At 37.7% G+C, this 12,040-nt stretch overlaps 2 protein-coding genes and 2 non-coding genes across 4 annotated transcripts; all 4 read right to left on the minus strand.

Annotated features, from left to right (window-relative positions):
* Positions 1–1,415: 1,415 nt before the first annotated feature.
* Positions 1,416–5,870, minus strand: hspa8 (heat shock protein 8). The gene is made up of 9 exons (XM_026941842.3): positions 5,714–5,870; positions 4,790–4,999; positions 4,426–4,631; positions 4,197–4,349; positions 3,391–3,946; positions 2,984–3,186; positions 2,577–2,775; positions 2,245–2,477; positions 1,416–1,899 (listed from the first exon to the last, which is right to left on the minus strand). The coding sequence occupies exons 2-9, from the start codon at positions 4,992–4,994 to the stop codon at positions 1,705–1,707; spliced, it is 1,950 nt and encodes a 649-aa protein (XP_026797643.1). The 5' UTR covers positions 4,995–4,999; positions 5,714–5,870; the 3' UTR covers positions 1,416–1,704.
* On the minus strand, positions 3,253–3,349 carry LOC113543681 (small nucleolar RNA SNORD14). Its single transcript, XR_003404430.2, has one exon. It is a non-coding gene; the product is annotated as a small nucleolar RNA SNORD14 (small nucleolar RNA).
* On the minus strand, positions 4,032–4,128 carry LOC113543680 (small nucleolar RNA SNORD14). The gene has a single exon (XR_003404429.1). It is a non-coding gene; the product is annotated as a small nucleolar RNA SNORD14 (small nucleolar RNA).
* Positions 5,871–6,606: 736 nt separating the features above from the next.
* LOC113543601 (cytotoxic and regulatory T-cell molecule) lies at positions 6,607–11,875 on the minus strand. The gene is made up of 12 exons (XM_026941956.3): positions 11,795–11,875; positions 10,453–10,602; positions 10,103–10,255; positions 9,687–9,806; positions 9,289–9,450; positions 8,811–8,900; positions 8,505–8,558; positions 8,296–8,358; positions 7,601–7,684; positions 7,277–7,429; positions 7,074–7,160; positions 6,607–6,991 (listed from the first exon to the last, which is right to left on the minus strand). Exons 1-12 carry the CDS (start codon positions 11,844–11,846, stop codon positions 6,846–6,848), a joined length of 1,314 nt encoding a protein of 437 aa, XP_026797757.2. The 5' UTR covers positions 11,847–11,875; the 3' UTR covers positions 6,607–6,845.
* Positions 11,876–12,040: the final 165 nt, after the last annotated feature.

Genomic DNA, 12,040 nt, shown 5'->3' on the forward strand with positions numbered 1-12,040 from the left:
AAATATTTCATATTCAGTTAACATTTAAGCAAAGTACTTTCCAACTTTGTTTCAAGCTGCATGTTATACTACCCAGCTATCTTAAAGCTACAGTGCATAGGATTTTTTTAAACAATTAAGATTATTGAGTCAGGGAGGAATAAAAGCTCTATAATATGATGTTCTTAGGCTCCTGTTATTGTCCCTGACAATCCAATAATAATAATTCAGTCACCACTGTGTTGGATTGGTGGGATATTTGTCCTTATACATCACACAACAACTCAGATGCATCGAATATCATCATGCTCTAGCTGAAAGAAGTCCAATTACACGGTGACTGGCAGGAGCCTCAGCTAATCAGAAAATAAATTATGTGAGACTATGTGCAAGTGTGAACAAATCAAATTGGAGACTGAAAGAATTTTTATACTATGAAAAAAAAAGGATTCAGACATGACAGAATTTTTGCTTTTTTGTGCTGAACTGATGAGGCATTTATTTGTTCTGTAATTTGGTTGAAAGCTAGTAAATACTAGTCATTCCATTTGTTGGCCAGTTGTTAAGCTGTTTTAGCTAGTTGGCTACAGGGTGTGTTTGATGAGTATTTATTATAAACAGTTAAATTTCCTTATGATCTATAGCTGATCTATCTTTATTCACTCTGTGTGTAATTTTTACAAATCTTCTGTATATTGATCAAAAGTACTGGCACTCAACATGAAAAGATGTCTGGAAATGTAAGAGGAAGCATAGCTAGAGCATTCCCCCTTCCATGTTCATATACACTGTCAAATCAAAAAATCCACAATTACAAAAAAATTAAAGTAAAATGTGTGAATCAGAAGTAATCTTTTTGAAAAATTTTGATTCAAGTCTCATTACTTGGATTTGTAAAAATGATTTTGCTTGTGGATTTTATTGTAAACCCTTAGCACAAAATTAACTCCATAAACACTGAGTGAAGTAAGAAATGGTGCATTTTTATCAGGTATCAGTGTGTTCACTTTTCTTCCTTCGGAACAAAAAATGGTTATGCTATTCTTAATCTTGCTAATGAAGAAAAAATATTTACATCTTGCCCCCTAGTGGAGTGAGACTTGCTCCATTGTCAAATCTTTCAATCCAAAAACAGGGATTTTACACTTCATACCTTAAGCGGAAACAAATCTGATCACAAAAGCCAACAATGCATTTAGCAACTACAAACACTTTCTGCATTTTGTGGCTTAAATTAACTAAAGAACTGGCAATATTAATAGTTAACACTGACATGCTGTTGTGTAGTTTTCTGCACACTTAGTGTTTAAACTGGTAGTGTTACAACCAAGTTGGTTAGTTAGATTGTGTATCAGACTAGCACACTTACTCCTGTTCATGCTTTGGTGCATTAGGAAAGCACATACAGACAACTGAATAATCGAAACAGGCAAGAATGGGAAAAAAGTGCTCACTTTATTCAGACTTTCTTCAAGGCAAACCAGGCATTTGCAAAAGACTTATACATCTATAACAGCTGATAAATTGTGTGACATTCAAGTAGAAAAAAAAAAAAAAACCTGTTCCCTGTGATGTGGAAGTGATCCCTTAATCCCCTTTTTTAAAATTTGCAGTCACTCCGTAGCAGAAACAACCAAAACCCTAACCCACTAACAGAGTCTCAGGAATTCTGCTACAGAGGGCACAAAGGTAAACATTGGAGAGGTAGAGCAGATTCAGAATGGCTTAATCAACCTCCTCGATGGTGGGACCAGAAGACCCACCACCGGGAGCAGCTCCGGCTCCTGGGAAACCACCTGGCATCCCATCGGGCATCCCGCCTGGCATACCACCAGCACTCTGGTACAGTTTGGTGATGATTGGGTTACAGATCTTCTCCAGCTCTTTCTGTTGGTGCTCATACTCGTCCTTCTCAGCAGTCTGAAGAGAAAATTCGATTAGTGATTTTGTACATCTCAAACTTCTGGTTCAAATGCACACATTTCCAGGAACATGCACACAAACAAATTCAAATGTGTTACAGGATTACACAAACTTTCTCCTGTTGCTGAATCAAACTATATGCACCACCTTTGTCATAAAAGGAAGTTAAGTAATACCCTAAGTAGAATGGTCTTTTTAAAATTTATAATTTCACACCCCCACAGAATCTTAACCCTTCTAAAACATGTGAAGCATTACTTTTAGGGGGAATAGGGTCCATACAAGATCTAATTCATAACTCCTACTCTACAATTATCCAAGACAAACTGTATGAAGCCTCACCTGGTTCTTGTCAAGCCAGCTGATTACTTCATTGCATTTGTCCAGGATCTTCTGCTTGTCCTCATCACTGATTTTACCCTTCAACTTCTCATCTTCTACAGTGGACTTCATGTTGAATGCATAGGACTCCAGGCCATTCTTGGAAGCCACCTTGTCACGCTGCACATCATCCTCAGCCTTGTATTTCTCAGCCTCCTGCACCATGCGCTCAATGTCCTCCTTACTGAGGCGACCTTTTATTAAAAAGAAAAAAAGAAAAAGAAACCTTTAAGAAACTAGAATAAAACTAAAGAGGCACTCAATCTGCAGTCTACTTCAGGAAATCAACCTACCCTTGTCATTGGTGATCGTGATCTTGTTCTCTTTGCCAGTGCTCTTGTCAACAGCAGACACATTCATGATACCGTTAGCATCAATATCAAATGTGACCTCAATCTGGGGAACACCTCGAGGAGCAGGTGGGATTCCAGTGAGCTCAAATTTGCCCAGCAAGTTGTTGTCCTTAGTCATGGCACGCTCACCCTCGTAAACCTGGGGGGGGGACAAATTAAAAATTTACATGTCTGTATGTGCAAGAACTTAAACCATGTTTGGCACATTTAATCGCTCAGACATCCAAGGAAGGTGCTTGTGCCATCTTTGGTCTTTTACAACCTCTGGTGGAAACTACGAATGGCAGGAATCAACTTCATCATAGCAAAAAACAACAAGCCAAAAACCAACTAAATTTTGTTCCAACCTGAATCAGCACACCAGGCTGGTTGTCAGAGTAGGTGGTGAACGTCTGGGTCTGCTTGGTTGGAATGGTGGTGTTGCGCTTGATGAGGACAGTCATGACACCACCAGCAGTCTCGATACCAAGAGACAGAGGGGTGACATCCAGCAGCAGCAGGTCCTGAACATTCTCAGACTTGTCCCCAGAGAGGATGGCAGCCTGGACAGCTGAAAAGTGCAACAGAAGGTTAGTATCTACAGATGGACAATAAAGATCATTTTCACCCTTTGCTGTCGCTCAGACATCCAAGGAAGGTACTTGGGCCATCTTTGGTCTTTTACAACCTCTGGTGGAAACTACGAATGGCAGGAATCAACTTCATCATAGCGAGACCATAAATTTGAAGAATGAATAAATCTGTTGTAACTAACCTGCTCCGTAAGCCACAGCCTCATCAGGGTTGATGCTCTTATTGAGCTCCTTGCCATTGAAGAAGTCTTGGAGGAGCTTCTGGATTTTGGGGATGCGGGTAGAGCCACCAACCAGGACAATGTCGTGGATCTGAGATTTGTCCATCTTGGCATCTCTGAGCGCCTTTTCAACAGGGTCCAGGGTTCCACGGAAGAGGTCAGCGTTGAGCTCCTCAAAGCGAGCTCTTGTGATGGAGGTGTAGAAATCAACACCCTCATAAAGGGAATCGATCTCAATACTGGCCTGAGTGCTGGAGGACAGGGTGCGCTTGGCCCGCTCGCAGGCAGTGCGCAGACGGCGAACAGCTCTCTTGTTGTCACTAATGTCCTTCTTGTGCTTACGCTTGAACTCTGTGATGAAGTGGTTCACCATGCGGTTGTCAAAGTCTTCACCACCCAGGTGAGTGTCACCAGCAGTGGATTTGACCTCAAAGATGCCATCTTCAATGGTCAGGATGGACACATCGAATGTACCACCACCAAGATCAAAGATAAGGACATTCCTCTCAGAGCCAACCTATTTAGAAAGATGGGCAAAGGAAAAATATACTCATCCAAATGAAACAAAAGGCAAGTGACAGAATAAGACAAAGTGCCTAATTTCGCTCAGACATCCAAGGAAGGTACTTGGGCCATCTTTGGTCTTTTACAACCTCTGGTGGAAACTACGAATGGCAGGAATCAACTTCATCATAGCGAAATTTTTTAATACTTTACAGAAAAGGGAAGGACCTTTGGTAGAGATCAGATCATGCACAAAAACCTACCTTCTTGTCCAGTCCATAGGCAATAGCAGCAGCAGTAGGCTCATTAATAATTCGCAGTACATTTAGACCAGAGATAGTGCCAGCATCTTTCGTGGCTTGACGCTGAGAGTCGTTGAAGTAAGCTGGTACTGTTATCACAGCGTTACTGACAGACTGGGAAAGAAAGAAAAATTAGAGTCTAGCCATCTAAAATACATGAGCATAGATCTTAAAAAGCTCTCACACTCACCTTTCCAAGGTAGGCTTCAGCGATTTCCTTCATCTTCACCAGCACCATGGAGGAGATTTCCTCAGGGTAGAAGTTCTTAGTCTCTCCCTTATATTCCACCTCCACCTTGGGACGTCCACCATCACTGATTACCTTGAATGGCCAATGTTTCATGTCAGACTGAACCACGGCGTCGTCGAACCTTCTGCCGATCAGGCGCTTGGCATCTGAAATGAGAAATGAAATGGTCATTCAAGCTGAACAGTTTACTAATCTTCACTGCAGTCAACCATTTTTCTTACAGTGGAATTGGCAGGAATGTACAAGTCAAGACATGTAACATATTTTAGAAAAACAAAGCATTGGGGGAAAACATCACACTAACCAAAGATTGTGTTGGTGGGGTTCATGGCCACTTGGTTCTTGGCTGCATCACCGATCAACCTTTCAGTATCAGTGAAGGCCACATAGCTTGGTGTGGTCCTGTTTCCTTGGTCATTGGCAATAATTTCAACTTTGCCATGCTGGAAGACTCCAACACAGGAGTAGGTGGTCCCCAGATCAATGCCAACTGCCGGTCCCTTAGACATTGTTACTGAACAGGGAAGAAGAAAGAAAAAAAAAAAAAAAAAAAAGTCAAGTTTTTCATTTAATAAAAGTCTTAAAACATTATCTATCTAAACCCACTTCAACTGATCCGTATTGCGCCACTATAAGCTCTCCCTAATGACAAAGCAATAATGACCGCAAGGCGAGACCACGTGGTGCGGCCTTCCAGAACGTTCTATGGCGGCAGCTTCCGGTGAAGCTAACTAGCTAACAAAATGCAAGCTAATAGCAGGCTTTTATTAAACTTTACTCATAAGCATTTTGTCTATAAAATAAATCTACGTTCATCTTAATTAAGAGTACATCTAAGAAAAGAATTAAAAAAAAAAAAAAAAAAAAAAAAAAAAAAAAAAATGCACGGTGAATAGAAAGTAACGTTCTTCAGACGCCATATTTCTCCAAACCGAATCCTACGGATATGAACATTGCTACTTAATAATCAACCAACTAGCTGCATATATAAAAAATATATTATAAAAAATTATAATATATTATAAAAAAGAAATAGTCGAGTTTTTTTGTGTACCTAGCCGGAACAAAGAAAGAGAGCTAAGGCCAGGATGCGGTCCATCAGCCGAAGACTTCGCTACGGCGTGCTTCCGTAAAACAGTAACGCTAATTTCATTTATAACGTAGAAACGTAATTTTTAAACCATAATTAAAAACAAAGGTATTCGATTTCTTTTCCCCTTTCACTCACCAAAATTAGCAGAGGTCGATGGAAGATGGTGCTGTACTGAGGCGGTGCCTGCCTTGCCTCGCCGGTGAAGAGAGAGCGAGAGACTGTTCTAGAACATCTATATATCCCCGGCGAGCAGACCAATCACCTTCTCGAAAACTCAGCACCAATACAAATGCTCCAACTGTTCCTTATGCCCGCCCCAAAAGAAGAAACTCATATATGATTGGTTGGTTGTAGCCCGAGTCCCGAAAGTCTGTTTAACCGCAGATCTAGGACCAGCTTCTCTAAACCTACTACTTTGATTACAAACAGCCAAGAAAAAGTGCAACTGGTCTCAGATCAGCAAAATGGCGCGCTAACGAGACAATGTAGAAACATCCAGAAACCCCTAGAACATGAGGTCGCTTCAGAGAAGCCGGTACTCGATGTGCCGTTGAACAAGTTTATCCGGAAGTTTATCTAGACAGGATGGATTCAAAGAAAAGATCTCATATGAATTAAAATTATTACTTGACAGGCTAGTGTTTGGTTAAGTCTGTTTTTCCTATTAACGTAAAAAAAAAAAAAAAAAAAAACCTAAAATAATTTTGTCTACAAAATAAAAGCCTGGGTAACAAGCAGCTAAAATATGTATAATAATTATGTTGAATTATAGCATATATTTAATTTTACAATGTGAAATGATATATGGTGGTTTAATATTTATTTATCAATGTCATACTTTATACAGTTTTAATTATTTTATTCGCTTGATGACATTATATTAAACTGGTGTGCATGTTATTGTAAAGTGTTACTTGTACTCTAACAACAAAAATATTAATGTTTGAGAGTAATCATAATTAAGCATGTTTCACGTGGTATCCTATAGTTAGAGTTCATTGAAAGAGGACAAACAAGATTTCTATTTTCTATTTCTATTTTATTGTCACTCAAATATATATATTATACATTTTGTATCAAAATATATAGTACACTTTTTTATTAAAAAAAACAAACATACAAAATACAAAACAAAGTACAATACATACAAAAGTACAATATATACAAAACAAAGTACAATTAGCTTATTATTCAAGCATTCAACCAGTATTCAAGCACCAAAAAGCTACCATACCAAAGCTGGTAAGGTATTAAAGTCTCATATTGTTCACAATTCAGTCTCTTTGATGCCAGATCTGGAGATAAAGTGCTGTGGGTTTTCGTCAATGACTTGTATAGAAGCAGGTGTGGTTTGAACCTTATTCTCTAGCGTTTCCTCTGCTTTGTACTTTGTGAAACTGGTGTTCCAAAAGCCTATAGAGAGAGAGAGTTAAAGCTGTTTGAACAAAGCCATTTATCTCTGATTTGACAATTGTTTAGGAAATGTACAACTTACCTCGTCCTCTCTGTTGCTGTTTTTGTTTCTCCTCATTGCTAGACTTCGATTTGCTGCTCTCCACTGACTGATCAGACTCTTCATTCTCTGTGGTTGGAAGAAAAAATGTTAGGGAACAAACATAAATATATAACAAATGTATGTACGTATGTTTTATGGCATCTAATGAATTTCAGTGAGTTTTCCATCTGTTGAACTGTTACCTTTTTTCCAGGCAATGTGTGCTTTCCTGAGGCGAACCAGGAAGAAGGCAAGCACCACAAACAGGCAGATGATGAGGCATGTGACCAGCAGCACAAGCAATGCCGAATTTCCCCTTTCATTACTTTGTGTGTCTTTATGCCTGTTGTCATTTCCTAAAAGCACACACATGATTAGTTTCTGTATCATAAAAAAACAACAAAACACATAGCAATGGAAAAAGACTCTCAATATTTAATACCTAAGGGGGAGGTTTATGAAATAAGGGTATAAATTGTCCTATTATGCACAATGTAACATTGGTTTTAGACTGTTTAATTTCTCACCAGTTGTGTTGCTTGATGAATCGATGCTGGTATTTAATGGTGTGCCCTCTGTTGTTTCAAATATTGATTCAGTTGTCTCATTTGCTGCGATGAAACATTTAAGATTAGTAATGGTGACTTTACGTATGTCTTACACAGTGGTCAAGAAATGCAAAACAAGACAAGAAAATCTCCTAAATCTAGTTCCTCACGTGTACAGTGTAGACATGTTTTAGTTATGTCCTAAACTTGTGCAAGTTTTCTGTAAAGATCATTAGGTAGATATGGAGCCAGTTTAACAAGTATGGCTGTGTTAACAGCGTAGTTTATGAACAAAGGTGAGTATAAAGACAGGCATAGTTTTTATGGTCATGATATGCAAATTAGATTAATAAATAACATCTGGTTTTAGACTGTCAATGTGTTTGGGTTTTTCAGTAATGTCGAAATGGATATGCAGACTTTTTGAAAATGCTATAACATTACTTGTGATTGAGATATGTGCCAGAGAGAAACATATTTCAGTTCAGGAAAACCCACAGTTAGCAAAACTTTAAATAGTAGAAAGTTTCAAAATGTTGCTGCCATACAAATTATGATAAACCCAATGAAAATGATGCTTAATAAATAAGCATGCTATAGATGGACATGAAGGTTGTCTTGTTTTAAGTTGTGTTTAAGTGTGGTGTTAAATTTCAGACTGTATACATCCTCACCAGTAGTGTTGCTTAATACGTTTATGCTGCCATTTGACGAAGTGCCCTCTGTGATTTCATTTACTGCAACAAGACATTTCAAAGAACAAATTATTAATATTGACTTTACTGAGCAAACTGTAGCTAGTTTTTTAAGCTTTTGTTATGCTTTGGTTTTGTGTTAAGATAAGGGATAAATCTAGTACACTCAGTGTCTATGGGGTTCTTACCTGTTGTATTACTGTAATTTGTGGTTTCTGACTTTGAATGACTATTGGTGAAGCCTGAAAAAAAGGACCATATTTAAGATTGATGCAGGTGGAAAGATTTTAGATTAGACTGTGTACAATATAGCTATCCACCACTAGGTGAAGCTATAGTCAAAATTCTTCTGAGCCATTGTTTTGCATAAGTACAATGATTTCCTTTTTTGCTGAGCATGTCTGACATTTTTAAAATCAATGTCTGGGATTGAATACGTTCATTAAAATAGTTATATTTCTGTGTTTAACCACTGTAGGAAAATACTTGCTTACTTGTTCTGCTAAAAAGTGTTGGAATGACAGTTGTGTATGTTGATCCAAGTGTGGTACTGGAATATTCTGATGAGGTTGATGTGTCTTGACCTGCCCAAAAAGATAAAATACATTAATAATGTTGAACAGGTGGTTTTATGTGACAGTTTGCATATATTTTGCTGAAATTTCACACTAGACATACTATAAATATAGATACAGATTTAGATATATAAAACAAGAAGCTTTATTTCCTTCCATTCTTTCACAAGAAAATCTGTTTCAAAGAAGTTGTCGTCATCATGTGATATGTTGCAAGCAGAGATAAAAAGGGAAACTACCAAAGAGTCCACTCTATAGACTGTACTTTCGTTATAGCCCAAAACCACAAAATCCCCCAGAATATTTCATTTCCCACTAATGGTAAAATGCCTATTAAGGTCAGACAACATGCCATACTACTCTCCTCAGTTGTTTTCACACATACACATGTACTTACTCTGGTTTCCTAAGTGGATAAAGTTTTGTAGTTTGGAACCGTGGAGAGCTGAATGATGGACCAGGCACTTCACTGTAACTCTCTTTTTAGGAACCTTTGTATTCAGCAGGCTAACAGCTGTGTATTTCTTGGATCCATCGTCTAACTCATAGTATGGGTGAGCTGGGAATAAATAATGAAAATTTTAAGAAAGAATATCAGGCCTGCCATGCCTATATGTTCAACTATAGCACAGAAATATGACAGCAGAAAATAAGTGTCATTTAACAAATTCAAATGTAATATTCGACAATAAACCATTTGAACCTATAAACATGCTGGTTTATTACATGCCATTGTCAATTCATTTGTGATTTTGTTTGGTGTAAACATTTCTGAGTACGTAATTGTGTACTTACCCTCAATCTCTAAGCCATTGTCTATTAGCCATGAGAGTTTGGGCGGATGGATATTTGCTGAAGCGGAGCATTTAACAATTGTTTTATCCTCTTCCTCATCCTTTTCCAGTTTTGGAGCACCTACGATGTCAGCAAATAATTAATTTTTGCATTCAGCAAGCCAGTATCTTGTCAAAAGTATGATTATGATTAACAACTATACTGTAATAAAAACCAGGGGAGTTGAATTATACTCCTAGAAGGAAAATGCTTAGTTTAATGTTTCCTTCCTTTTCAATGTTCAACTCAGATTAAAGTGTTAAATCAGTTAAATGAGTTAAATCATGCAAGCCGTTTGCGGTATTGCAAACTCTGACATCCCACTTTGATCCCATTTCTTAATTTAACAGTGCTAATAGGAAAATGTTTGTACTCACCTATAACAATTACTTTGTATCTTTTCACTGAGACTTGACTGTTGTAACGTATACATCTGTAAACACCTCCATCTTTGAATGTGATATTGGTCACACGTATTGAAAATTCTGAGCTGGTGAAAGTGACAAATTCGCTCCTCTTGTCTTTCAAGACTGCAGATCAACATGAGGGACAAATGAATATTTTGTTAAATAGACAAAAATCACAGACTGCTGTTCCCATACAGGTTAAAATGATTCAGTGCAGAATTCCTGTAGCAGACCATTAGTAAGTGCAAACCATAACTACGCTTAATCTCTTCCCTCCTAATTAGTAATACTACATATAGTAGCCCAAGTTGCATTCTTACCTTTGTGTCTGTTAAAGAATATGATTAAACCTTCTGGGTTTCTCCATTCAACTGCATCACTCATATTAGTGTTTTTGAGCGGGCACCTCAAAATCAGTGTGTCTCCTTCCATTACTGAAATCTGCTTCAGTGCCAAGCACTGTGTTAAGCCTGTAAGACAAACAGCACATCTGTGTGACATAAAGGTCTGATAAATATTGACTATGCAACACTTTAAATGTGCAGCATGTCCTAAGCAGAACACATCAAATCCCACTGAAAACTGGCAGCATCTCTGCAACTTGTTCAAAATAAGTAGAACTCATCAAGAGTACAGTCAGTGAGTGGGATAAAAAGAATGTAAAATTGCCACTTGTAAATGGAAGATAAGGGGGGCAGATGTGACTGTGGCTTCCACTCACTCACTCCACACTGACTCATAATGTTACTCTAACTCTGCTCAAGGGGGCTGCAGACAGCAGACAGGAAAGAGAGGGTGACAATAAAAGAGTGTGTGAGTGTAAACTGAGAGTGGTCGATTTATTTGCGGTTGAGAATGTTGTTAAACAGGAAACTGAGTTATCATATACACTCCAGCCTACTGTAGGTGTAATTTTTTTAGTCATATGCTCAAAGAAGAAGTGTGGGTGATCACCACCACCTCTGCTAAAGCTATGTCCAGAACTGTAGATGAAGGTCTGTAGAGTTTCTATGGGAAATTCTATGATTATTTTTTTCTCTTTCCTCATACAACTTAACATGCTATATACATGTGTGTGTGTGTGTGTGTGTGTGTATACAGAGAGAGAGACAGAGAGAGAGAGAGAGAGATGGGTAGATAGATATAGATATAGATACAGACATAAATAGATAGATATAGATATATTACAGAATTAATTTTCATTATTTCATTAATTCATACAGGTTTAAAATTTTTGTTCAGTGTTCAGAGTCATATCTGAGAGCTACACATATTGAATATTCAGAATATTTAACAGTGTTTACACTTAACTACACCAATTCTTTTTATACTGCTTTTCTGATACTGTATAAAGAAATCTATTATAACCTTATAATTTTACCCTGATTACACTGCCATGCTCTAAAGTGTTTAGCACAGAGAAACCAATCATTTTAAGAAATAATTGCAGGTATCAGAATAAATACTTCTAGAGCAAGAAACAAACAATAAACAGCAATAAACCTGTGTTTCTAATTGTGCACACTGTGGATAAGCTCTAAATAATACTAAAAAGAAACATTTCAATATTAACATGCAATGCATTACACTTGAATGGGTGTGTCTAGTTAATGTGAAACTGTGTATTTTTGTAATGGATAATATATTTATTATTTTACTCACCTCCTGTGATCAAAAAGAGAACACGAATGTATAAGCTCGGTGTGTTCTGCATAGTGCAATGCGTGAGGTCTGAAGCTGACTTCCTCTCTCACTGCTTTTATAAACACAAAGACTTCCATGACATCACTTATATGTCATGGAAGTCCCACTTAACACTCTATTTTTTTACTTTCAGGGACATTTTGACCAGTAGCTGCTTCTCTATTTTCATCTACTGACCAGTGACTGCTTATACTGCTTACTGAA

Source organism: Pangasianodon hypophthalmus, chromosome 17 (genome assembly GCF_027358585.1).
Source record: "Pangasianodon hypophthalmus isolate fPanHyp1 chromosome 17, fPanHyp1.pri, whole genome shotgun sequence".
Lineage (NCBI taxonomy): Eukaryota > Metazoa > Chordata > Actinopteri > Siluriformes > Pangasiidae > Pangasianodon > Pangasianodon hypophthalmus.

Excerpts from the sequence above, each read along its gene's own strand:
- hspa8 (XM_026941842.3), bottom strand. The coding sequence starts at position 4,994 with ATGTCTAAGGGACCGGCAGTTGGCATTGATCTGGGGACCACCTACTCC. Across the intron at positions 3,187-3,390 it reads GGCTGTGGCTTACGGAGCAG|CTGTCCAGGCTGCCATCCTC; the intron begins GTTAGTTACAAC and ends TGCACTTTTCAG. Across the intron at positions 1,900-2,244 it reads GCTGGCTTGACAAGAACCAG|ACTGCTGAGAAGGACGAGTA; the intron begins GTGAGGCTTCAT and ends TTTTCTCTTCAG.
- LOC113543601 (XM_026941956.3), bottom strand. The coding sequence starts at position 11,846 with ATGCAGAACACACCGAGCTTATACATTCGTGTTCTCTTTTTGATCACA. Across the intron at positions 10,603-11,794 it reads TCTCTTTTTGATCACAGGAG|GCTTAACACAGTGCTTGGCA; the intron begins GTGAGTAAAATA and ends TTTGTCTTACAG. Across the intron at positions 7,430-7,600 it reads TTCATCAAGCAACACAACTG|GAAATGACAACAGGCATAAA; the intron begins GTGAGAAATTAA and ends GTGTGCTTTTAG.